Here is a 26,992-nt window from a genome sequence, read left to right as displayed (position 1 = left end):
GAGGGGAGATAGGAGGCAAAAACAAACAGGAAACAGAAGAATGCCACTCGCAACTCCCTACCCTTCCTACTCCCTTAATTCCCTCTCCCACAAAAATACCCTAAGAAAATTTCTAGAAAAGTAACAACAGCTTCAGTCACTTGGTAGCATGGGGACAAATTTCACCTTATTAAAATGGAAACTCCCTAAAATTCCAAGGAGATTTCAAGTGCTTTATTATGTCCAGCTAATTGGGTTCCTTGAATTTTAAAACTTGACTATCAAGGTTTTTACCTATTTCTTTTAGTGTTTCTTCCAGAGGAATTTTGAATAATGTAGTAATCATTTTAGACTTCCAGGGACATGGGTATTTATTTTTCTTATAGAATTGCAGGTACTCAAATGGGTTTTCTCAATTTGCCATGGGGAGAAAAATTGTGACAGTACATTAAGTGAAAAAAAACACATCTTAAAAAAAAAAAGATAGAAATATTTTAAGTAACCAAATGGTGAAATATTTATTCCATTTATGTTAATTTAACAATGAAAAAAATAAAAGTCAGATTAGGGCTCCTTTCAAGGGAAAGCTACGGCTCAGCTCACGTATAAAAAGCCACATAAAAATGACTCTGGAGGCTGGGTCCACATTCGGCGGTCAAATATTTCAATGCTCCATTGCTCCTGTCTCTGTGGCAGGTACATGAGACAGCACCGCAGCTATGAGCGGAATTTTAAAGAGGAAGTTTGAAGAAGTTGATGGCTCTTCACCCTGCTCCTCGGTGCGGGAATCAGATGATGAAGTTTCCAGCAGTGACAGTGCTGACAGCGGAGACAGTGTCAATCCGTCCACTTCGAACCATTTCACCCGTGAGTACCGATCACCTGAGACTCCCTGGTCCTCCTTAAGGCTCCTGGGAAATTTTGTTTCTATCTTTATTATGACATATGTTTCTGGTTGTTTGTTTTGCTTTGTGGTGTGTTTGTCTTTTACATTTTTTCTAATTGACCAAATAGGGCAATGAACTAAAAGTGAACTGTTTTTGAGACATTGCAGTGGATTCTTTTTCTTATATTGCTTTAGGATCTATCTATCTATCTATCTATCTATCTATCTATCTATCTATCTATCTATCTATCTATCTATCTATCTATCTCTCTATCTATCTATCTATCTCTTCCTTTACTTGAAATAATTTCTGGGAGGAAGAAAAGATCTAGGAATGTAGGCAGGCAGCCAGGCATTCAAAAGAGATGTAGACAAAGGTATAGCAAAACTCTCCTAAAGGTCTTCATTTTCTATTCCTTCTAGATAATGTTTAAAGATCACCAAGGGAATAAAACTCTGCTTTGCCTTTGAATCCCATTTTCTGTCACACTGCAGCATTTGCCCTTCCTATTAGGCAAGATGACTTCAGGGAGGTTTAAAGAACTCTTGGGAAAATGTTGGAGGTAATGCAGTCTATAGGCTAGAGGAAGCTGACTTTGAAACTGTTTTATTCAGTCTATGTTTCCAAAAACAAGAAGATTTTAATATGTCTATGACACCAAATTTAATCTTAGAAGTGTGACAAGCCCCCTCCCAACAAATGATTTAAAAAAAAAATATATATATATATATATATATTTTGGGGGGGTCCAGTCCTGGGGCCTGAACTTTGGGCCTGGGCGCTGTCCCTCAGCTCTTCAGCTCAAGGCTAGCACTCTACCACTTGAGCCACAGCACCACTTCTGGCTTTTTTCTTTTTGCTTATGTGGTGCTGAGGAATCGAACCCAGGGCCTCATGCATGCAAGGCAAGTGCTCTACCACTGAGCCACCTTCCCAGCCCCGATTAAAATATATTGAAAGAGGTAACAAGGAATTCAGTAACTATTATGAGTAAACAGCCTAAAATCAGTCCTTTCATTTGCACAATCACTACGAATTGGGAAATGTGAAAGAGCAATTACAGCTGGACATTGGTGGCTCATGCTTGTAATCCTGACTATTTTGGAGGATGAGATCTGAGGAGCACTGTTCTAAGCCATCCCAAGGAAGGAAAGTCTATTAGATTCTTATCTCCAATTAATCACCAAATAGCCAAAAGTGAAGCTGGACTCAAGTGGCACAGTGCTGGCCACGAGAGAGAGAGCCTCCAGGCACTGAATTGAAGTCCTAGAACCAGGGAGTAAAAAACAATTACAACTATTATAGAAGGAAAAACTACAGTATTTGTGGACAAAGTTCTTGTGTGAAGTAGGAAATCAACAAAGGTAGTTATACATACCCAGATGATATGAAAAGAGCCTGTGTTTTTCATTTTAAAAAAGACAGATCTTCAATAAAAAAAGACAGATCTTTACTATTTTTGTCTTAATGCTAGTAGTAATAACAACACTATCATCTCATAGGGTTTCACTATGCTCAAGTGGAGCAAATGGTGGATGCGAAAGCATTGGGACATATTTTAGATTAAAGGTTATAATCGGACTTAATGTTTATTAGATACATACCCAACCTGATTGGTATCTGCGTTCAGAGAACCTAGGAGCCTAGCCCAGGATCACCAAGGACCTGAGCCTAAATCTATATACCTGTTCCCTACCCTGGTTATTACTTTTCCTGTTATGTCATTCTTCTCCTAAATTCTACATTATTATACAAATCTTTAAAATATTATTTACTGAGAGTTAGAAAAGACAACTTATTAAAGATTCCAATTATATTTCTGCATATAAAGATATATAACTACTAATGTTTTTTTTAGGCTCATGTGTAAGTATGACAGTACAATCTCAATAAAACTCTTAACTGGATTTTCTTTAAATGTAAAAGAATGTTAATTTCTATTTGAAGTCAGGTGGCAGTGGCTCATGCCTGTAATCCTATCTACTCAGGAGGCTAAGATCTGAGGATCTTGGTTCTAAGCCAGCCACAGCAGGAAAGTCAATGAGACTCTTATCTCCAGAAAACCAGAAGTGAGAGGTGGTGCTGTGGCTTAAAGTGGTATATTGTTAGCCTTGAGCAAAAGAACTCAGTGGTAGCCCTCATGCCCTGACCAATGCCCCCCACCCAATTTTTTTTGGAGGAATTAATGAAAACAATAGGATAGTTTTAGAAATAAGCCATAAACTTTGAGAAACCATTCTAGCTATCAAGTTATAGTAAAAAGACAAATAAAACAACAAAAATCATAATTGAGTTTTGTTCCTACTATTATTTGCCTAGCATAGAAAATCCCACTATGTCACATATAATCATCTAATATAAGAAAATGAGCATTACTGAACATTGGAAAAGAAAAAGATTTTTAAGTAAATAGTTGTATCTATTGCAAATTTCAAAAGGAAGAAATTTAGACTTCTATCTCATAACATTTGAAAAAAACATGTTTTAGAGAGATTAAGCAGATAAATCTTTAAAATATTGATGAGCAAAGATGTGTATTGTGGAATACATGGTAGGATTATTATATACGCTTGAAAATAATAGGAAAAAATTGGAAAAAATAAACTCAACTTAAAAATCTGTTAAATCTGTTTAAAAATGTGTTCAATAAAAAAATTATGTAAAAATAGTATATTTACCTGATAACAGTTCCCAACCCACAGAAAGAGAATACCAATTTGTATTAGAAAAAAACACATTTAATATAGTATAGAATTTTTTCTAAATAAAGACTAAAAACACATTGTTTCCTCAAAGAGAATCCACATAGTAGGAAGCAGTGAATAACAATAGCATTAAAAATGTGGGTTAAAGTAATGCTAACATTAAGTTACTGGTATGAATAATCCACAAGAAATTCGTACTCCTCTGTAAATATAAAACATTCCTGCTGGTCAAGTGGTCCAGGTATATATGTTATAGCAACTTGTGCTGCTATTATCAGCAATGTGTGAAATTTAGAAAGCACTTTGTCAATAATAGTAGTCGTAAAATATTTGTATTTCTGTACTTCAGAGAATTTATCTGAAGTGACAAACATCAAAACTAAGAGAAGGCCCACCAGGCTACTCAGAAGGTAGAAACTAGGAAGATACAAGTTTGAAGTCAGCCTAAGCAAGAAGTTTATGAGACCCCTATGTTCAACCAGTGGTGTATGGTGGTGCTCACCTGTCATCCCAGCTACATAGGAAGCTTAAATAGGAGGATTTCAATCCAAGCCAAAGGGCTGGGAGCATTGCATCACTCAAGGGATCGAGTGCCTGCCTAGCAATCACTAGACCTTGAATTCAGCCCCTGGTTCCACCAAATAGAGATTGATATTGAAACTATATAAGTGAAAATATGGATTAAAAAACCGGATTGTAGGAATTGGAGCAGGAGAAGAAAGAAGTATGTCTAACTCAACCTATTTTCATAATTGTTATGAAGACTATATAGGAGTTTGCAACATTCTTATGAGACTGTTAAATAAGAAAAGCAGAGCACCAAAACTCATCTAGAGACAAAGTCAATGCATGATCCATGGCAAAGAATGGCTTGGTGTCTTAAAACTTGTCCCACAAGTGTTAAATTTTCCATCATTTCATGATACTTAAGAAATTACTGATAAGATTTAGCTTAATTAATAAATGGCAATGACCATGCTAACTTATTTAAATGTTGATTTAACATTGTTCAAAACAGAATGTAGTAGAGTTTTCATGATTTTTTTTGCAGGGGGTGGGGGGGTCTGGTGGTGGGGCCTGAACTCTGGGCCTGGGCACTGTCCCTCAGCTCTTCAGCTCAAGGCTAGCGCTCTACCACTTGAGCCACAGCGCCACTTCCGGCTTTTTTTTTTTTTCCTGCTTATGTGGTGCTGAGGAATGGAACCCAGGGCCTCATGCATGCAAGGCAAGCACTCTACCACTGAGCCACCTTCCCAGCCCGAGTTTTCATGATTCTTAAAGAAAATCAAATATCAATTTAATATAAAAGTGTTGTGTTTAATTCTCTTCTTTCTTCACATATTCACCTTATGATAAGAAAGATAAAGTAGAAGAAATGGCAGAGTCAGAAGCAAAAAATTGCTGTATAAAAGAGTACTTAAACAAGTCGTTATGTCGAAAACGAACTTTACAACTTTGGTGTGGGGGGGGTGGGGAGGATTGGGGGGGGAGGATGGGGAGGGATGGGAAGGGGAAAGAAAGGAGGAGGCTACAATGCTTCATAAGAAATGTACTCATTATCTTGCCCATGTAATTATAACCCCTCTGTACAGTATTTTCACAATAAAAATATAATAAAAAAGAGTACTTAAACTAACATAAGAAGAATAAGTAAAAGGATTTCTCTTTTCTAAAAAACTTATTTCAAGTTAATAGTATTTCAATGAGATAAAGATGCACATTTATCTGTAGTATCTTATTAGTGTGATTTTAGTTAGAAACCTTTAGAAATTTATTATTGATTAATTCTATTTCTTTGTCAAAATAGAAACAATTACTTGTTCAAAATGAGGAAAGGTTCTTTTGAAGACTATCAAGTTTGTGTAATATTGTGAAATAATTTTGATGTAAATTGGGATTTTTGAAAATGCGGTTGTTCTTATTTAAATCTCATTCATTATAAGGTGCTCTGTCTAATTTTAAATATGCTGGATACCAGTGCTATACCAGTAATAACAAATCATATAATATAGCATTTCATTGTTGATACACATATGAAAATTTATGATTGTTTGGTAGCTGGCAGCAGCTATGTAGTAGAAAATTCTTTGTTATTCTAAGCTAAAACTGCATTATAAGATTAACAACTTCAAAATATAAATCAATGAAGAGTGTGAGGGCTTTTTCCTTGAACTTCTGAACTTGCTAGGCAACTAGCTTATTCACCAATGATCAACCAAGGTCATATCTTGTACTTCCCTTGGGATGGAAGTGGCAGGTTCCTTGTGGCTGTGGAATGCTTTGTTTCACCAAATCCCTTTGGCTAAAGCTAATCAGTTTGTGCTTGTGCTTTGTAAAAGGAATGCTACAAAGAAACTGGAGAGGTGTGATTTTTTTCCCCTGTCCTTTCAAGGTTCTTGGCCCTTATATGACTAACAAGAAGCTTGTGATGAAACATGGCCCCAGAAGGAATGCATTATTTTTCCTGCAAGAAGCATTTTGACAAATAAAATGTATAGTATAAAGGAAGTAGAAATATCAGGAGATAAAAGCATAGACATGTTAAATTGCATGTGCAAACAACTAGTGGATTTCTTACACAGGATTGAGTTTTGAATTTATAGAATATATCTCCATTGTTGATTTAATACATAAAATTATTATGTAATGGGGCAATATTATGATACATATTTTGCAAAAGTAGAAATTAAAAACCAAATATATTTATAATTTACCTAAGAGTTGAGACAGTTTTTTTTTTTTTCCTTTTTTTGTGTGCCTGATGATAGCCATGATCATCTCATGGCTGATGCTCTACCACTTGAGCCACACCTCTAGTCCGGCTTTTTTCTGGTTATTTACAATATGGAACCTCGCAGACTTTTCTGCTATGGCTGGCTTCAAACCAAGCTCCTCCTCCAGGAATGAGCCACTAGCACCTGGCCAGAAGTTGAGATTTAGAATCCATGTTTTCTCTGCCACTTTCTTCCATGACTGACCTTTCCTCTCTGAAAACACAAGATATAATCAAGCCACCATGTGCACCCAAGTCAGTCTTTCTCCAGTGTTCTTTCCTCCTACTGGTTCCACATTTCATAACTTTATCAACATCAAGAATCTCTAGGATACAGATTGATGTGAAGCTTTATCAGGAAGTATGACAGGGACATGGCTGTCATGTTCTTTTTACCAAGCTGTTAAAAGACCTTGAAGCTATGGATTTAGTATGCTAAGAGCTTTTGCATGCATCAAAGTGTTAAATTCCAAATGTTAAATATAAATTAGAGATACCATGACAGATTATATCTGCCAATATTACTTTGAGAATATTCTTTTGCAAAGACAATTGTAGGAGTTTACCCTTTAATCAATAATTTTTCAAACAGTGAAGATGTGTTTAGGCAAGTCCAATCATCCGGTATTTTCAATTATCCTCGAGTCTTTTTGTCATCCACTTCTTACTTCTTAGGTAGTACATCGTACCTCCTTGTCATTTGGCATTCTGTCTTCATAGTTATTCTTACCTTCATGCTTTTATCTTAGTCACTAGGTCATTCCAAATGACTGTGTGCTTATTAAAGGCATGTAAGCCTAGTGTTGAATTCATGCACACTAAGTAGCAATTTGTTACATTGACTGTAGTAATATTAGGAATTAGTATGAAAGTAAATAATGCTTAGTCTATTATCTATAGAAACCCCCAGTCAAATAACATTCTAGCTTTGTTTCTAACATATACTGTATTGTGTTTTACATAATAATTATTTATGTAAACACCATACCTTTCTTGGAGATTTAAAGAGTGTAACTATGAATTCTTTTATTATTGAGACTTGCTGGTTTGATTACTTTAAATAGCTAATACGACATGTTTAGTCTTGTAAAGAGTTGTCTTTTTTTTTTTTTTTACAACTGAACCTTCTAATGTAAAAAAAAATATTAAATAGTAGCATTGCTTATAGAACTATATAATTGTGTGGTCATTGGTGAAAATAAATATCAAGTTCCAAGTGAACTCTGTCACTTACGATTTCTTTTCATGCCAATGTGATCTATCAAGATTCTGTCTTATCTAATGAATGTTAATAGGGAACTTTGTCTTAAATAGGATTGTGCCACAGTTATGAGTTCCTAACATGTATCTTTCTAGTTTCATTTGCTTATATACACTTTCCCAGGCAAAAGCATCAGTGCTTAATTGGATGCTGTGCAGCTCTGTATGCATAGCTGTACACCACACTTGAGGGAATTCAAGTTGCTTTCACCTTCACTATCCTTTGAATCAGCTGGGGTAAGAAGAGCTATTACCAAGTCAAATCACTTATACCGTATAAATACATTTCATTTAGTTCTTGTTTGATTTGTTTTAAATTCAGGATGAGAACCTCACATTTAGCCTTAATTAAGTGGTGACATTAGATTTAGCTCTTTATTTCATGCTGTTGTTTTTATTTCAATTTTTTCCATCTGATGTGTTTAATCTTTCTCCCATACTCCTATTTTGTAGGCATATCTCAAATCCATTCATGTATCTATGTTTCTCTTCTATGTGTAGCCAAGTCACACTGCCATGTCTTCTTTGTTGGCACAAACCATCCAGTGCTTTCTGTTTCTGTGTGTCTTCTCTCATCCAAGCCTCAGCTTTTTCTCTTGATAGCAATTCTTAAACCACTTCCAACCCTTCAATCACTTTCAAATAGGCTGTTTTAGAGCTTCCAAAGTCTCCTTGATTGAATCTATAATCCCTTGCCTTCTCACCATCTGCAAACTCCAGACACACTGATTTCTGTGAACCTAACAAACTTTCTTACTCTCTGTTCCACTCTGGGATCATCTTCTCATGACTGGATCCTTATACCTTATATTTAAGCATAAATGTTAATGCTTTATTGTACCATCCATAGTTAGTCCATCTAAAGTATTTATGTCCAAACTCTTCTTGTCTTAGAGATATGTGTGAAAGTTATAGGCATCTTGAAATTGCTTTCAAATAACCTGGTGAAAAAGAGAACTAGATTAAACAAGATTGAAAAAAAGTTATGGGATTACTATAATTTTCTCTATGTTCTTATATATTTAAAAATTGTCAAATTCTTTAAAATACATATGTAGATACAATTATTCTAAAGTTCTTTTGAAAGGGTAAAAATCTAAAATGAACTAAAATAATCAGTCAAAGCCTTTATTTACCTTGTCTACAGTGATACCCAAATAAGATTGTCAAAGGCTTTCTTGAAATTTTTTCACACACATTCCTTTCCTGAGTCCTAACATATTAGCAAACTTATCTTTCCAAAGTGTTAGGCTCAGTCTACAGAGATATCTAAAAACAAAATAATCACCCATGGAAATCACTTTCGTGCTTATAAAACCAAACTAACACACTGTATCTACATTGTCTCACAAAACCTGTTTTCCCCCTTAAAAGCGTTAAACTATAATGTTATTTCACTAAGGATTTGCATGAAAATTGTCTTTTATTTGGGATGATTGTGAAAGAAAAATATTTAGATTTTCTATATATTTTTTCTTTACCTAGTACACCAGTTGTATGTTTAAAGATTATATTCTATTGCAAACTCATTTAATTTCATATAATTGAAAAAGCTAAAAGTCAGACAATTTTGTCTACTTTTAGTTCTGTTACAAAGAGTTATGCCTTGATTTAAGTGTTTAACCTGTTTATTCATTTGCAAAATATAGGATTAGATAGATTTTGAAGTTATAATTTGCCTGAGAGCCAGATAATCCCTTTGCCTTCTCTGCTATGCTTATGGTAGTTTATGTTTTCTGAGTTATATATGTCATCTTATCTGAAGATATTTGTGTGTTGTCAATGTAGTGCTTGTGCCCATATAGAAGAACAACAGACCATTGTGTCTTATGCTTTCAGCTTGTAGAATCCACAGAAATAACATTTATATAAGTTATTTTAACAGGTTTTGTTTGGGCTATCTTAACTAAATAGGTAACAGTCTCAAGTTATAGTAATAAGGACTGTGGAAAACAGTTAAATAATATATGGCTAAGTAAAATTGAGGTACAATTCTTTTGTTTTTGTGGGTTTTTTTTTTGTTTTTGTTTGTTTTGTTTTGCCAGTTGTGGGGTCTGAACTCTGGGCCTGGGCGCTGTCCCTCAGCTCTTCAGCTCAAGGCTAGTGCTCTACCACTTGAGCCATAGCACCACTTCTGGCTTTTTTTCTGCTTATGTGGTGCTGAAGAATCAAACCCAGGGCTTCATGCATGTAAGGCAAGCACTCTACCACTGAGCCAACTTCCCAGCCCCACAGTTGTTTTGATAAGATGATTTATGTGTATTTTGGCCCACTTTCAATGAAAGTTTGAAAGGTAAGTAGATAGTCCTATGTTCAACAGTATTTAAAAACTGTCTTCAAGGGTAGTTTTAGCTAAAACTACAGATTGTCCCATGGAATACCTCATGTTTAAAAAGAAATAATCTAGCTGAATATTTTAAGGAATCAAAAAATGAGACCTCGGTTAAGGCTTTAGACATGGCTGAAATGATAGAGCCCCTGCCTAGGCGAGGCTTGGAGTTAAAACCCCAGGATACCCCTCCCCCTGCCACATACACAGATAGATCTGTAGCATACATTATAAACTAAAATGAGTATATACAGGGGAAAAATAATCCTGACATTGTACTTGACATTTAATAAGTGCCCCCAAAGTGTTTACTATTGCTGCTGCTGATGACAGTGATTTCAATAAAGAACAAGTCAAGGTTTATTAATAGCTATCCTGCAAAAGTAACTTAAACAGAGAGTAAAGCTTCAGACAAAGAGACATATAATAGGTAGGGCTTTTTGGTAGTGTGGGAGAGAAGCCTGGGAAGGATCTAGTTAGTGACGCAAAATTAAATGTCTTCAGATGCAAACATGTAAATGTAAGAAATTACCAGGTGTATGACAGGAGGAGATGAATCATAGCAATTGTGAAGAAAGAAATTTCCTGTTTGCTCTTTCCATTCTTGCTGATATTAATCTAAAAAAAAAACCCCAAACAAAACAGGAATTCATAATAATAGTCCCAGCAGTGATAACTGGCATTTAAACATTCAATGGGAGGGACTGGCTCTCACTTAATAGCATTATCTATAAGACATCCTGTGCTTATGGAGTTAAGAACGTGATGAAATGAGAAAGCCAATAAGCTCTGGGGCAGCTTTTGATCTATGCTCATCTGACTCTGTATTCTATATCTTAATATCATTATATTGATTGTTTCCATAATGTGGTTACCAAAAGCAGTATTAATTATTCTTCCTACCGTAAGAAATTCACTTTCCAAACTTAAGAGAAAATCTTCTAACCTTTAGCATTCAATTCAAAAAGACATTATTGCCTGCTGTTAATACAACAGCACATTTTAAATGAGAGGGGATAAAGAAACAGTACATGAATTAGTTTCAGACTGGATATGGTACATATGCTCACTAATTCTTATATGTATATGTATATGTCTATATAGACAGATATATGTGTATATAGACATATATATATATATATATATATATATATATATAGTAAAGATACTGTACAGAAGGGTTACAGTTGTATGAGTAAGGTAATGAGTACATTTCCTATCAAGCATTGTTATCACCTCCTTTGTTTTTCCCCTACCATCCCTTCCCTCCTCACCTCCCCAGCTCCTCCTTCCCCCTACCAAGTTGTAAAGTTAATTTTCAACATAGTGTCTTGTATATCTCATTGTTAAATGGGTCAAACTGTATCCTTGTTTTAGTATTTTGTTATTTCCCTTCTCATCCCTAAATTAGAAAAATGTATATACAAGATGCAGGGCACAGAATCAAATACAGTGACAACAGGGGTTATACCAGATTACACCTTCTTGTCAGCACCACATGGAACATTCTCCAAAATAGACCGCACTTTAGATCAGAAAGCAAATTTGTCCAAATTCAGAAACACTGCATTCTCTCAGACCACAAGGATATAAAATTAGAAATCAATACCAAAAGCCACCAATGAAAATCCTGTAACACATGGAGGCTGAACAACACACTGTTGAACCACCAGTGGGTCATAGAAGAGATTAGAAAAGAAATTCAAATGTTCATGATATTTAACCAAAACGAACACACAAATTACCATCTTTTGGGAGGCACAGCATAGGCAGTAATCAGAGGCTAGTTTATAGCTCTGAGTTTCTACATCAACAAACTGAATGAGGCACCTGAAGCTCCTTGAAAAAGAGCAACAAGATAAACCCCAATCCATAGATAGAAACAATTAAAATTAAAGCAGAATTAAATGAATTAGAGTCCAAAAAGGAGGAGGCTGCAATGCTTGGTAAGAAATGTATGCATTTTTCTGCCCATGTAATTGTAACCCCTCTGTACAGTATGTCCTCAAATAAAATAAAATTAAATTAAAAAAAAAAAAAGAAAGAAAGAATCAACAAAACAAAGAGTTGGTTCTTTGAAAAACAAAGAAACAAAATTGACAGATCCTTAGCAAATCTTATCAGAAAAAGAAGAAAATAAATAAATAAATAAACACCCAAATAAACAAACTCAGAGATGAGAATGGAAACATCACCACAGAAACAACCAAGATTCAGAACATACGAAAGGAATAGTTCTCAAACCTTTATGCTAATAAGTTTGAGAATCTGGAAGAAATGGACAAATGTCTAGCAAATATTGACATGCCCATACTAAACCAAGATGATTTAAACCAACTTAACAGATCTGTATCAAGCATTAAAATAGAAACAGCAAGAGATCTCCCACCCAAGAAAAGCCCAGGACTGGATGGATTTACTGCTGAATTCTACAAGGCCTTTAAAGCAGAACTCACACAATACTCCTCCAACTCTTCAATGAAATTGAAAGTTCACTACCAAACTCTTTCTGTGAAGCCATCATAACCCTCATCCCAAAACCAGGCAGTACTCATCAAAGAAACAGAACTATAGACCCATTCCTTTGATGAACATCGATGCAAAACTCAACAAAATTTTGGCCACCTGATTTCAACTTAACCAAAAAAAAAATCATACATTATGATCAAACAGGATTCATTTCAGGGATGCAAAGCTGGTTCAATATACACAAATCAATTAATATAATTCATCACAGCAACAAGAGCAAGGATAAGAACCACATGATTATCTCAATAGATGAAGAAAAAGCATTTGAGAAGATCCAACAGCCCTTTATGATGAAAGATCTGGAGAAACTAGGAGTCTCTGGAACATTCCTCACTATAATAAAGGCTGTATATGACAAACCTACAGCCAGCATTAAACTTAATGGTGAAAAGCTGAAGCCATTTCCTCACTAATTCTTTTACAAATAGAACAGTTCACCTTGGACCATGAATGCTTGCATTTCAAAGATAGAAACTGGGCAGATTGGATGTTTCTGAACCTAACCATCTGGGTTTGGAGGTATTGGGTTTGTTTTTGTATTTTAGTTTGTTGTTGCTTTGTTTTTGTTTGTTCTTTCTTTTCCTTTTCTTTCTTCTTTTTTTTTTTTTGAATTGCATTCACCCCACTAGTAATTGCTATACACATTTAAAGTTTTTCACACATGGGTGAAGTGCAGAAGAAGAGTTTCTGACAGTGTTATGGCTGAGGGGTGGGGCAAATTGGCACCCTCAGCCAGGCTGCTTCCTGGAAGGAAGTGCTTGAGTGCTGTGGAAACAGAGGTGTTATGGCAGCTACCTCCCACTTGATTGACCACATCAGCCTTGAGAAATACCTATGGGCTCATTAGCAGCCAGCACTGCACAGCTCCTTAGTAGACTATCTTAATGGAAACACATGAGAGCTTTTATGAGTTCAGTCCAAGATAAGATTTATGAGAATTAATCACAGCAAGTGTTTGCTTGATGTCTTTCGATGCTTTCCTCTGAGCGCTAAGCATTATTCAACCATCAGTAGAGTGTGACTTTTTGTAAATACCAGGACAGATAAATAAGTCTTGGCCTGTGTATTTTCGGGATATTTTTCTTTAATATTTGGTTTAAAAATTGTTTGGAAGTTTAATAAGACAGAAATGATTCCATTTAAATATTTTCTTTTTTTTTTTTTTTGTCGGTCGTGGGGCTTGAACTCTGGGCCTGGGCATTGTCCCTCAGCTCTTCAGCTCAAGGCAAGCACTCTACCACTTGAGCTACAGCGCCACTTCCGGTTTTCTGGTGGTTTATTGGAGATAGGAGTCTCACGGTCTTTCCTGCCCGGGCTGGCTTTGAACCGTGATCCTCAGATCTCAGCCTCCTGAGTAGCTAGGATTACAGGCGTGAGCCACCAGCGCCCGGCCCATTTAAATATTTTCATAGGGTTTGTAACATACTGCAAACATCATTTTGTCAAAGTGTGGCTGAGTTTCCAAGCCAATGGTGAACACTTTTACTGGTAGTCTATAAATACATTGGCTAATACCATTGTACAAACGTGAATTCTCACATATTTTCAGTGAAGTTTATCTTAAAATTAGTGTATCTTAATTCTTTTATCTAAAACCAGAATTTGTCTTTCCTGTGGAGTAAATGGCCCCAGGCTTTGTTTTCTATTATCAAATTAAATGTTTATCCTTATACATTATAATTACCCTTGTTCTTCTTATGTCAGTACTGGGGCTTGAACTCAGGCCCTTATATTCTCACTTAGCTTTTTTGATCAAGTCTGGTGTTTTATCACTTGAGCCATACCTCCATTTCTGGCTGGTGGTTAATTGAAGATAAGAGTCTCATAGCTTCTTCTGCGGGGGCTGGCTTGTTCAGGTCTCAGCATCTTGACTAGCTAGGATTACAGGTGTGAACCACAAGCCAAGATGTTTTACCTTTTATACAGAAGCACTTATTTAGCACATTAGTCTCCTTTTCTTCAAAATTAAGGAATTAGTACCCCATGAATAACCTGGATTTTCTTACCTGATATTAATTTATTTCCCCATTGTAAAAGGGCATAAGATGTGTGGCATCGGTGGCTCACATCTGTCATCCTAGTTATTCAGGAGGCAGAGCTCTGAGGATCGGGGTTCGAAGTCAGCCTAGACAAGAACTCTGTGAGACTATCATCTCCAATAAACTACTCAAAAAAGCTGGAAGTGGTGCTGTGGCTCAAGTGGTAGAGCACTCACTTTGGGAAAAAGAAGCTCAAGGACAATGCCTAGGCGCTCCCTCACCCCCCCCCCCCCACCCCCCCTTACTGGCCTAAAAAAAAAATGGTGTAAGATATAATGGCATTGTAATATATCTTAACCTGGAAGTCAGACTCCAAACTAAGCAAATAAATAAACTCTTGGTTAAAAATCCTGGATCATTATAATACCATGTGTTGTGTTGGGTCTTGTCTGGTCACAGCTGTTCTTGTCAGTTTTAACAAGATGTGTACTACAAAAATATTATTACTTGTGTTTTCCTAGTCTCCTTCAGTCACTTCTATGAAATACCACTGATGCCATCTCTGGCTTTTTCTGCCTCTTTGTTTATCTCTTCCTTCTCAATAGGAAGGCAGAATTTTCCTACCATATTCTTTTATCCGACGTGCTAAGAATGGAAGAGACAAAGAAAACATTGTTTAGCCCTCAAGGAACTCCTAGGTTTACTGAAGAGAAATGGAGACAAACAATTTTTTAGTAGAGTGTAAAACTGAATCCATAGAAATAACGAAAATGTATGAATCAGCATAGGGCTACTGTAATGTGACTTTTCTTTTTCCAGGCCTGGGGACTGTCCCTGAGCTTCTTTTTGCTCAAGACTAGTGCTCTACCACTTGAGCCGCAGCACCACTTCTGGCTTTTTCTGAGTAGTTTATTGGATATAAGAGTTTCACAGACATTCCTGCCTAGACTGGCTTCAAACTACTATCCTCAGATCTCAGCTTCTTCACTAGCTAGTATTTTATAGGCATAAGCCACTGGCACTCAGCAGAATGTGACTTTTTTCCTGTTGTGGGGCCTGAACTCTGGTCCTGGGTGCTGTCCCTCAGCTCTTCAGCTCAAGGCTAGCACTCTACCACTTGAGCCACAGCGCCACTTCCGGCTTTTTTCTTTTTGCTTATATGGTGCTGAGGAATCGAACCCAGGGCCTCAGGCTTGCAAGGCAAGGGCTCTACCACTGAGCCACCTTCTCAGCCCCAGAATGTGACTTTTTAAAGGAGGTTTGGACTGGGAAGTTTTTACAGAGGAAGAGATAGTAGAATTCTCTATTTTTACTTCATTGGGAAAAAAAAAATCTTTATTTTCTTTAGTTAAAAGTGTCTATTTAAACATCTCATTATTGGCCTTGTCTACTTGTTCTTTCTTTTTTCTTTTTCTTTTCTTTTCTTTTCTTTTCTGTTGTGTGTGTGTGTGTGTGTGTGTGTGTGTGTGTGTGTGTGTGTGTGTGTGTGTGTGTGTGTGTGTGTGTGTGTGTGTGCTGGTTCTGGGGCTTGAACTCAGGGCCTGAGCACTGTCCCTGAGCTTCTTTTGTTCAAGGCTAGTGTTCTACACTTGAGTCATAGTGCTACTTCAACAGTTTATTAGAGATAAGAGTCTTACAGACTTTCCTTGCCCAGACTGGTTTAGAAATGCTTAGAAATGTGATTGACAGATCAGCCTTCTGAGTAGCTAGGATTACAGGAGTGAGACACCAGTACCTGATTCTTTCTTGTTCTTTTTTTTTTTTTTTCTTTTTTTGGACAGGGGCTTGAATTCTGGGCCTGGGTGAGGTCCCTCAGCTCTTCAGCTCAAGGCTAGCACTCTACCATTGGAGCCACAGCGCCACTTCTTGTTTTCTGAGTGGTTTATTGGAGATAAGAGTCTCACGGACTTTCCTGCCCAGGCTGGCTTTGAACCATGAGCCTCAGATCTCAGTCTTCTGAGTAGCTAGGATTATAGGCATGAGCCATCTACACCCAGCTTCTTTCTTGTTCTTGATAAAAGCCCATCCTAATGGGAAAAATAGTAGTCTAGTTTAAATAGCCCTACTACATTTTATTATACAACTTGTATGCACATGATTACTTAAGCATACATGGATACATACACACCTTTTACAAACATGTCTGTCGAAGTTTATGTTGCCTTCCTTACTTCACTTGCCTCTTATATTTTAATTTTAACTTGATGTTTCCTCCTATGTGTGCTATTAAATGTTTTTGCAGATCAGGATGTTTAGTTTGCTCTTGAAAGCCTTCAACTTTATTGCTTAGAGGAGTTTATTCATATCACCTAACAAGTTCTCTTGAAAGGCAGGCAGAGATTTCCTTTTTTTTTTAATTAATTATTTATTTTTTGCTGAACTCAGGGCTTGAATTTAGGACTTGAACTCAAGACATGGGAGCTGTCCTTGAACCTCTTTGTGCTCAAGACTAGTGCTCTATCACTTGAGCCACAGCACCACTTACAGCTTTTTCTGAGTAGTTTCTTGGACATAGGAGTCTCATAGATTTATCTGCTCAGGCTGGCTTTAAACCTCAATCCTCAAATCTCAGCCTCCTGAGTAGCTAGGATTACAGGCTAGGATTACAGAGCCACTGATGCCTGGCAGAGGATTCCCTTTTTGTGTCATCTCATTTCTGTATTTTGAGACATTTCTCTCTAGTACAAATGGTTCTGCATATTTTCCACATTAAAACATAATTTCTGAAGTTGCTAAGGCAATAAAAAAAAGAATGTCTCTCAATTTGAATTTAAAATGTTGTTCTTGTTCTTGCAGATAAATACTTTCAATTCTAGCAGCTATGTCTCTTCTTTTGCAAGTGTATTCTTCATCATGTTAGAATGCACTTAAGTCTCCAGGCCAAGTTAGTCTGCTTTCAAAATTCCTGATGTAAACAACTTAAAAGGAAGGATGATTTGTTTTGGCTTATGGTTCAGTCAATAATCACTTGGCTAGGTTGTATCTAGGGCTGTAGTGAGGCAGAATATCAGGGCAGGGAGTACCTGGTTAAACAAAGCTGCTCACCCTATAGCAGTCAGGAAGCAGAGACAGAGAGGAAGGGAATGGGGTGGAGAAGAGAATAGACCCCTCAAGGATACACTCTGGGACCTGGTTCCTCCAACTTGATCCTACTCTAGACATTGCCACTACTTCAGTAGCTCCACTAGCTGGGAACCACAGCTTCAGCACATGAACTTTTGGGGGACATCCAAGATTCAAACCATGGTACTCCAAAATTCTCCTTTGGTTTTGAATAGCATGGGTCTAGGTCTGTGCATTTTTGTAAAAGAACCAAAATATAAGAAAAACAAGCAAATATGTTAATAATTATTTTCCTTAGGTATCTGTGTATTGGTTTAGTTATAGGAATCAATAGCATGAGGTATATTATAGACATACATATATGTACACACATATGTTTAAAAATACAAGCTTATTTCTGTGAACACAAAGGGCCTATATTAAGCTGCTGAATAGCAGTTTAGTGGCTTTGAGAGCTGATAGTATTTTCATCTCACTGTTCTATATTTATCAATACAGTTTCTACCTTATGCTTGATTATAGCTAGTTGAGCGCTGGTCTCCACATTTACATACCTTCAGCAGGTAGTGGATATGAAAGAAATTCAATATATGTGAATGCCTAAAGTTCTGTGTAATTTATCTTCCCAGTGTATTTTGGGGGGGGGTTGTCTGGTCATGGGGCCTGAATTCTGGGCCTGGGCACTGTCCCTCAGCTCTTCAGCTCAAGGTTAGCGCTCTACCACTTGAGCCACAGCTCCACTTCTGGCTTTTTTCTTTTTGCTTATGTGGTGCTGAGGAATCGAACCCAGGGCCTCAGGCATGCAAGGCAAGCGCTCTATCACTGAGCCACCTTCCCAGCCCCCTTCCCAGTGTATTTTATATCTGATTTCCGCATATGAGAGAAAACATGTGCTATAGGGATATGAAATAAATTAAGAAAAATATTTCATATATATATATATATATGTATATGTATATATGTATGTATGACCCTGGACCGGCATGGCAGTGCAGCCTGTAACGTTAGCACTCAGGAGGATGAAGCTAGTTTGAGGCTAATCTGGGATACTTAGCAAGCCCCTATGTAAAGATAGATAGATAGATAGATAGATAGATAGATAGATAGATAGATAGATAGATAGATAGATAGATAGATAAATAGATAGATAGATATACATAGATACATAGACAGTCAGATTTAGATGTTGCCTTAAGTCACAGAGGCTGATCACATGACCTTCCTTAATGTCAAGGAGGGTTAAAGCTGTTCTACCACAGAGTAAATGAAGATATAGGGGAGGGAAAAAAACCCGATTACAATAGACACATGCCAAGTTCTCCAGCTTCATGCTTTGGCAAATTTTCATTCTGCCTTTGAAGACTGAATATCAGGCCTTGTGATATAATCAACACCTATAAATAAATATATAAAATTTATGTCTGTTAACAGTAAAATCTATAGCCATAAGTGTTTTTGTTTGTTTATTTCTGGTGGGTTTTTTTTTTGGTCTTGTTTTGCCTTTTATTCTGGCCTGAGGTTTGTTGCTATCCCTGGGATTTTTGTTTTCCCTAGACCAGGACTCAAACTCAGTATCTGATGCTTTTACTCATTTGGCTGATGCTAAAGCACCTGAACCATGCCCACGACCCCTCACTCAGCTTTTTTTGCTCAAGATTGGTACTTTACCACATGAATCACCACTCCAGCTCTGGTTTTTTGGTGGTTAATTGGAGATAAGAGTCCCATGGACTTTCCTTCCCTGGTTGGCTTTGAACTATGATCCACAGATCTCAGCCTCTGGAGTAGCTAAGATTATAGGCTCAAGACGTTGGCACTTGGCAGCCACATGGTATTTTGATGGTACGCAGTTACTGTCCATTTCCTACCTTTTACTTCTGAGACTTGAATTTTGTGTATTGGTGGCTATTGTTTAGGCTTTTTGTTTCCTAGCATTTTTCTCACACAAGTGAGCTGAGACTAAGCTGCTTTCTCTTCACAAAAGCTATTACCTCCCCTCTGACTTTTCGTTTCGTAGCAGCACATGGGTCCATCAGCTTCACTTTTCCATCCCATTGAGATTCCTCTTCTATTGTCCCCTCCTCCTCCTGGCAATCACCAGAGTCCCAGCTACATTGACTGTGTTGCTCAAGCTCAATCACCTCGGTTCCTCCTTCATCCTGGCCCTTTAAAAAAGGTTCAAGTAAAGCACCCTAGAATATAGGAAGAAAGAGAAGCAACAAAACCTTCTTTTAATTTTGACTTTTGAAAAAAGAATATTATTAAAACTTTTTGATGGGTTTAAAGCGTTCCTGTATACATTAGGGAGCTAACGATAAAAGAGATTCACTGTGACACAGGCTTAGAATAAGGATTCTAATATGTGCACCCTACCATGTGAATCCTTGAAAAACGGGACAAAATCTTCGGCATCAGGTCCATCCTTTCATCTTCCTGAATAGTCTCCGAAGTCAGTCTCAGCCCCCCTCCCCCCCCCCAGCTCTCTACTCCTATAGCCTGCTTGTTATAAGCTCACCATTTCATTTTCAATGATTTAGATGACTACAAATGTCCTGCACATTTATCCATGTTGAGGTGCCACAGGGCCTGTGCAGTCCCTTTCTGGTCAGCTGACCTCATTGGATGTCAAAGTGTCACGTCATAGATTTCCTTGGAGAGATCTTCCTCCTACACAAAAGCCACTGGGTTTTTTTGTTTGTTTGTTTGTTTTGTTTTGTTTTCCTCTTAAGAAAACTACTTTCCTTCCTGTGGCCCAAAAGTAAGTAAAACACACAGAAGTTCTCACAGTTCCTCCCCTGTCTTTCCCCATCCCTTTTATTTCCCTTATTCCTCTTTCTTTTACCTGTTCCTCCACCCCAATAGTTTCAGCTGCCATTCACCCAGGTTTTCTAAAGTGCAGGAGATCATTCTGGTTAACCTCTACATCCAGAGAGGGAATATTCATAGTTCACCAAGAGGAAGCAGGCAGAGGGAATTGGTGAAGCCTGGAGATGACGGGAGGCTAAACACAAGCTGGGCCAAGATTGATACCCTAGCTAACACTGAAGCTGGCACCCAGTCACACTGTCCTTCAGACCTATTTGCCACATCATGTTTGCACAGAAGTGATGTAGAGCAAAATCCGCCTGGCAGTCAACATGAGCCAGTTTGAAATCCCGACTCCATTATTTGGGTTGTAGCCTGGACAAGTCACTCACTTGCTACATTAATTCCCTTATCCGTATCACCTGGCACCAGCAATCCATGTCATCAATACACAGTCAGTGGGCACCTATACCTGGCTAGATGGCCAGGAACAATGCAGACACTCCCTTGGTCTCAAGGAATCACATTTTAGTGGGAAGACTGGTAACGAAGGACACACATGGTGGACAGATCATGTATATTTCATATATATCCATATATATCTGAAGATGTAAAGTGAAAAGGTGAGGAGAATGCAGGCAAGCAGAGTATGAAAATGCTTTCCTGACAAGATGAAATTGGAGCAGACACCCAGAGGAAGTAAGGCAAGTGGTCATGTAACTCTCTAGGATTAGCATATTTTTGGCTAAAGAAAAAATACAAAGGTCCCAAAGCAGGATTTAACAGTAACGAATTCAAAAGCAAGTAGCAATTATTTTAATCCTTACGGTGTGTTAAATTAGGGTGCTGCATGTATACAAATATCATCTTTCTCCTTTAATTACCATTTGTTTGCCTAACACGTAGGATACATATTTAAAAGCCAAGCATATGTAAATCTTAGTGCGTGGTCCCATGGCTGTGAAGTGCAATTTCCCTTACCACCCTCACAGCAGGTCAGCCCAGCCCGCCTCCTGCTGACCACTTCCTCTTCTGCAAGGTGCACTGCTGCTGCTTTGTTCGGGCACACAATAGCCAAGTAGCTTCCCCTCAGTGGGCAGCAGCTTCTCTTACAGGTGAAAGCTCTGGATCTTCCCTGTTGTTTTGCATAAAGGTAGAATTATTTATATTCGTTATTTATAAGCTAAGGAAAACCCATATGCCTACACTAACCACACCCCATTTCCTTATAAAAACAACAACCAGGCTGGTTTTACCTCTGTCACACATTCTGCATCATCCACTGGTCAGCATTGTTGCCCTTTTTCATGCTCATTGGGTATAGGTTGACTATTCTGGCTTTAATTTGCTATAGGGATGTTTTCCTGACTTCCTTTGGACTCTTCCACTTTGCATTTGGCTATTCTCTTCAGTCCCTGCTGCTTGGTTTGAATACTAATGAGACATTTTTTTTCCTGCCTAGTATTTGCCTACTGCAGTGAGCCACAGAGTTCTGTATAACCAGACAATTGTCTGGGTATTTCTTCTTCCTCCTCCTCCTACTTCTTCTTCCTCATGGCCTAAGACCTTTACCTTTCGATCATGTTCATCTATCTCTTCTGTTTAACAGGCCCATTAATTTTCTTGCCATTTACATAATTTCTGTTCTTTCTGTGCTGGGTGGTTTATTTTTCATTTCTCTCTTGTCCCTCCCTCTGTCCCTTCCCTTCCCTTCCCTTTCTTACCCTTCCTCTCCCTTTTCCTCCCCTCCCCTTCCCTTCCTTTCCCTCCTTCCCTTTCTTTCATCTTCTCCTTAACCTGAAATCTTTTACCATTTCTTCCTGGAACCTCCTTCACACCAGATGCTATTTCTATGATAGCCATAGGTAGCTGTCCTGAGGATTTCCTCCCCTCCCCGCCCTCACCACATGCTGGGCCTTCAAAGTAGGCATAACCTACCTTTACTGAGAAATGATTTGTCACAGTCTGCTACAAATAGTCTTTTTGTCTCTCTCTCTCTCTTTTTTAAAGAAGTGCTGATGTTCCTTTTGCTTCTCTCCCTTCTCATCATACTGATTGCTGGAGCCTCCTACAAACCACTTCCTTCTAAAGAAACATTGTGTGTACAGTGAACAACATGACCTTACTTTTCACAAATGCCTTCCACCCACTACTGAACTGCTTCAACAGATGTTGGGTCTGTTCTTCACCACAGAGGCATGGTCAGGGCATGCCTTTCTCCCATTCATGAAGGAACAACTATACTGACACATTCCCTCCTACAGGACACACCCTTAACAGGGTGCCTTTTGGACTTGTGTCCTCCAGCTGTGAATGCTTCAAAATATTTACTAAAACAAAACAGAAATCCTCCAAAAGCCATCGTTGAATTCTTGAAGGAAATGAGCACCTTCCATCCTCGGTTAACTCATTCGAATTGCTGTAACTTATCCTCCAGCCCTTCTTGGGATCATTTTATACCTGATCAAAATCAAGCCTCATTCTTGATTTCTTATTCTTGCTCAAGAATTCTCATAAGAATAAATGAGCCCTTAGAGTCAGCACCAGAGATTTTCTGCATACACCCACAAACTCTTGTCTTCTTTTTGGGTCTACACTGTTCTCAAAACACTGTTGAGCATTTTTTTTTTCTCTTTTTCTCCTTTTCTTGTCTTCTGTTATTGCCACGATGCTGCAGCTTTTCAATTTCATTCTGTTCTTATTAGGACCGCAGTTACATACACTATTGATTCTCAAAGTGTCATCTTCCAAATAAAAATATCAGCGATGTAGGAACTATCAAATCAGAGATCTTAGGAATGGGGACCAAAAAATCTGCAATTGTTTTAACAAGACCTCCAGGTTGTATTTATTTGTTTATTTATTTGGAATCAGCTTGTACAGGCTCTTCATATCTTCTTCAAATCTGTGTTCCATGATTCTCTGTTGGTAGCTTAAAATTTTTCAGAGTTGAACTATTTACACCACTGAAGTTGGCAGACACTACAAAATCAGGACTTTTTATTCTAAGAGTCATTTGTGACACATTTCCAAGCACATGACTGCTGTCAGATGCTTCTGATACAAAGTTTGAGAGTATGTTCTGTAATATATCCTCTCAGGGAAAATAAGCTGCTTTCTCTGCCTCCTGCTAAACTGTCCTGATATTCATTTCTTTGTGCTTCACGTTGTGGTGACAGAGAGGAGAAGCATATCTCACTGACTGTCATTTCCTCTTGAAATAGTGAGGGCAGGTTCCTCAGCCAAGCTCCTCTCCTGCAGCCATTCCACTTGTAGTGGGCAGACTTTCTCATGTCCTGGTTCATACATCTCACTCACAAAGGAAAAGCTCCCATGATTTCCTCCAAAAATGCCATGAACTCCAGAGTGCATTATGACTCTTCTTTTACTGTGAAATGCCTAAAGCACTGCAGGTATTTGATTTATTTGCTGTCCTTTGGTGACTTGTAAGGTCAAGATAGATAACAAATTCACATCTCCAGGGTCCTATATGAAATATCCTACTGAATGAGAAGCCACGATGTCCAGACATATCCAGAAATTGAATTAATAAATAGGAAGCCCTCAAACTATCAAATTACTGTGTTTGTCAAACCTGACGTGGTGCCTACATTTGAATCCTCTTCCCTCACCCTGTCTTCTTTTCCTTCAAGAGTTTCTATTTTTATCTTCACTCTGTGCTCTACTTTCCATTGATTTTCTCTTATATTTCTCACTACCTGGCCTGGTACGTTCAGCGAGCCCTTCCTTTTCTCAGTTCTAGAGGGCCACAGCTGACTTCCTGTGGTTCAGTTCTAACCACTTAAGAGTTGCAGCTTTTTTCTTTTGTAATCCAGTGAATTTGATTGTTTAAAACCTGCTTTCTTTCAAAGATTCTCAACAGACTACACAAAAACTTAATCATTGTATCTGCACAGAGACTGAAATAAGACCTGGGGCGCACTAATCAAGGGTGCCTGTTCTTTAGTCTTAGAAGAAATAAAAAAGCTCCTTTTTTTTTTTTTGTCTCCTTTTCTGCCCTGAGAAATTAAGTTCCAGTATCCTTAAGTGAACAATATATTAATCCAAAAATATATATGGACATTTTGAATTGATAATCATCTTCTATTAAGATAGTTTTTAGAGTTACAGGTTTTGTTGCTTCTTATGTCAAAATGTGACTTTTTTTTTTTTTTTGCTTTGTGCTGCCTCTATCAACCAGGATTTATTTTTATTTTTTATATTTTTTATTGTAAAGGTACTGTACAGAGGGATTCCAGTTACAAAATATGACTCTTTCTTCTACGTTTGTTATTTATTTCCTATTTTATTTGCCTTTCCCTCTTTACCTGTGGTGTTATCATTTGTAGTGCCTTTTCTGGATCGCTTTGAAAATCTCTCTATTCCCCTTTCCCGTCTCCCTGCCGCATTAACTGCAGTGAGGGGGACATGCAGGTCGGCTCCTTCTCACTTCGAGCAGATCACAACAATTTCTTAATTCCCAGGATCTTCCCCCTCCCCATTCTCCTCTTTGTCTGGCCCTTTCTCTCCGATTAACCAAAAGAAAACTTTACATGTACATTGCATATGGTTGTATCTCTCACCCATAGTGAATTTAAGTTCCATTTTAATTAACATTAATCTGAAATAGCTATCACATAGTGGGAATTGCATCAGGAATTCTATTATTATATGATATTATAAAATGGATGATACTCAATAATGTCAAAATCAGCTCATAGATTCTTAAGAGCTAGGGAGCAAATGCCCATAGCCATTATTATTCAGTCTATAAACATTTTTGTGTGTTCCGGAACTCAGGGACTTGGGGCCTGAGCACTGCCCCTTAGCTTTGTCACTTGAGGTTAGCACTCTACTACTTGGGCCACAGATTTACTTCTGGCTTTCTGGTGGTTAGTTAGAGATACGAGTTTCTTATCTTTCCCTGCCTGAGCTGGCTTCGAACCACCATCCTCATTTCAGCCTCCAAAGTATCTATCTAGGCTTACAAGTGTGAGCTACCAGTGCCTGGCTCATCGAACTTTTATTGAAAGCCTACCAAGAGATATAGAGAGATATGTGAATACTCCAGTAGGGCTAATTTATATTTTGCTCAACATTTTCTTCTTTGAATATGAGTTTTCAATTTTATGTATACTTTTGTCATTATGTTCAAAATAAGAGATTACCTAAACATTAAATAATGCTAAACATAATCATAATTTCCTTGCTGTAACAGCTTTCAGAACCAAATAACTTCTACAGAATTTTATTAGAAGCATTCAAATTTAACTGGTTAAACACATCACTTGTTCCTGGATAGTAATCTTTATATCAAGTTTTACGTGTGCACTTTCAGAATTACAGCTTCCAGTGACTGCAACTTTAAGGAATATACTGGGGGTGTGGGTAGGATGTGGGGGAGTGTGTGCAGACGATTGGCTCTGCCTGTAAGTTGACAGGGACAGCTTGATATGCAAACTGCAAGCACAGAGATTAGCAGTTCAAGGCTATATATACATTATATAGAGATATATAATATATCTATTATTGTAAAGATACTGTACAGAGGGATTATAGTTACATAAGTAAGGTAATGAGTACATTTCCTATCAAGCATTGTTATCACCTCCTTTGTTTTTCCCCTACCATCCCTTCCCTCCTCACCTCCCTAGCTCCTCCTTCCCCCTACCAAGTTGTAAAGTTAATTTTCAACATAGTGTCTTGTATATCTCATTGTTAAATGGGTCAACCTGTATCCTTGTTTCAGCATTTTGTTATTTCCCTTCCCCTCTCCAAATTAGAAAAATGTATATACAAGATGCAGGGCACCAAAATCAAATACAGTGAAAACAGGGGTTATACCATGGGGGAAGAACACACAAAAGAAACAAAAAAATCACATAGTACATTAAAAAGAAAGTGGCATGGGGGGTTGGGGTGGGTGGGGGTGGGGTGGGGGGGTCGGGGGTGTTAGATGGGAAGGGATGGGAAGGGGAAACAAAGGAGGAGGCAACAATGCTTGATAAGAAATGTACTCATTATCTTGCCCATGTAATTGTAACCCCTCTATACGGTATTTTCACAATAAAAAAGTGGCAAAGACAAAACCTCTGTGTACCTATCTTGGGGTTCATTTTGCTTAACATCATCTTATATGGTCATGTGTACATAGCTTTTGACCATGTCTACTTGTCTGGTAAGATTATCCTAGTTATACTAGTTATTGCAAATAAGGGAAACCACAGGACCTATGTTTTTGGGGGGTCTGACTTACTTCACTTAATATAATTTTTTCCAAGTCTTTCCATTTCCTTAACAAATGGTACAGTGTCATTATTTCTGATGGAGGAATAGAATTTCATATATATATATATATATATATATATATATATATATATATCACATTTTCTTGATCCATTCATCTACTGAGGGGCATCTGGGTTGGTTCCATATCTTAGCTATGGTGAATAATGCTGTGATAAACATCATTGTGCTGGTAGCTTTAGTATGGCCTAGTCTGTGATCATTTGGGTGCAAGACCTTGTTTTTTTTTTCCTTTAGAGCCACAATTCAATATTCATTTAGAAATTTGATTGACAATATTAGTTTCTATCATCAAACTTATATAAACAAGACTTTACATATGTAATGCAGAATTATTTATTTTTGAATGGTTTTATTATCTTTAAGTAGTTGTACAG

The 26,992-nt window shown here is 37.6% G+C and overlaps 1 protein-coding gene across 1 annotated transcript in view; it reads left to right on the top strand.

The window, feature by feature from the left end:
- Window positions 1–320: 320 nt before the first annotated feature.
- The window catches only part of Csrnp3 (cysteine and serine rich nuclear protein 3), a 74,284-nt gene continuing 47,612 nt past the window's right edge, over window positions 321–26,992 (top strand). The window contains exons 1-2 of the mRNA XM_042694190.1: window positions 321–373; window positions 676–846. Of these exons, the coding sequence (XP_042550124.1) occupies window positions 699–846 (148 nt within the window). The 5' untranslated portion in view covers window positions 321–373; window positions 676–698. The remainder of the gene's footprint in view (window positions 374–675; window positions 847–26,992) is intronic.

The sequence above is a fragment of the Dipodomys spectabilis genome, unplaced genomic scaffold, assembly GCF_019054845.1.
Source record: "Dipodomys spectabilis isolate Male_0828 unplaced genomic scaffold, ASM1905484v1 ptg000174l, whole genome shotgun sequence".
In the NCBI taxonomy this organism is placed as follows: domain Eukaryota; kingdom Metazoa; phylum Chordata; class Mammalia; order Rodentia; family Heteromyidae; genus Dipodomys; species Dipodomys spectabilis.
The sequence above is the reverse complement of the archived record's forward strand: the minus strand, read 5'-3'. Positions and strand labels throughout refer to the sequence as shown.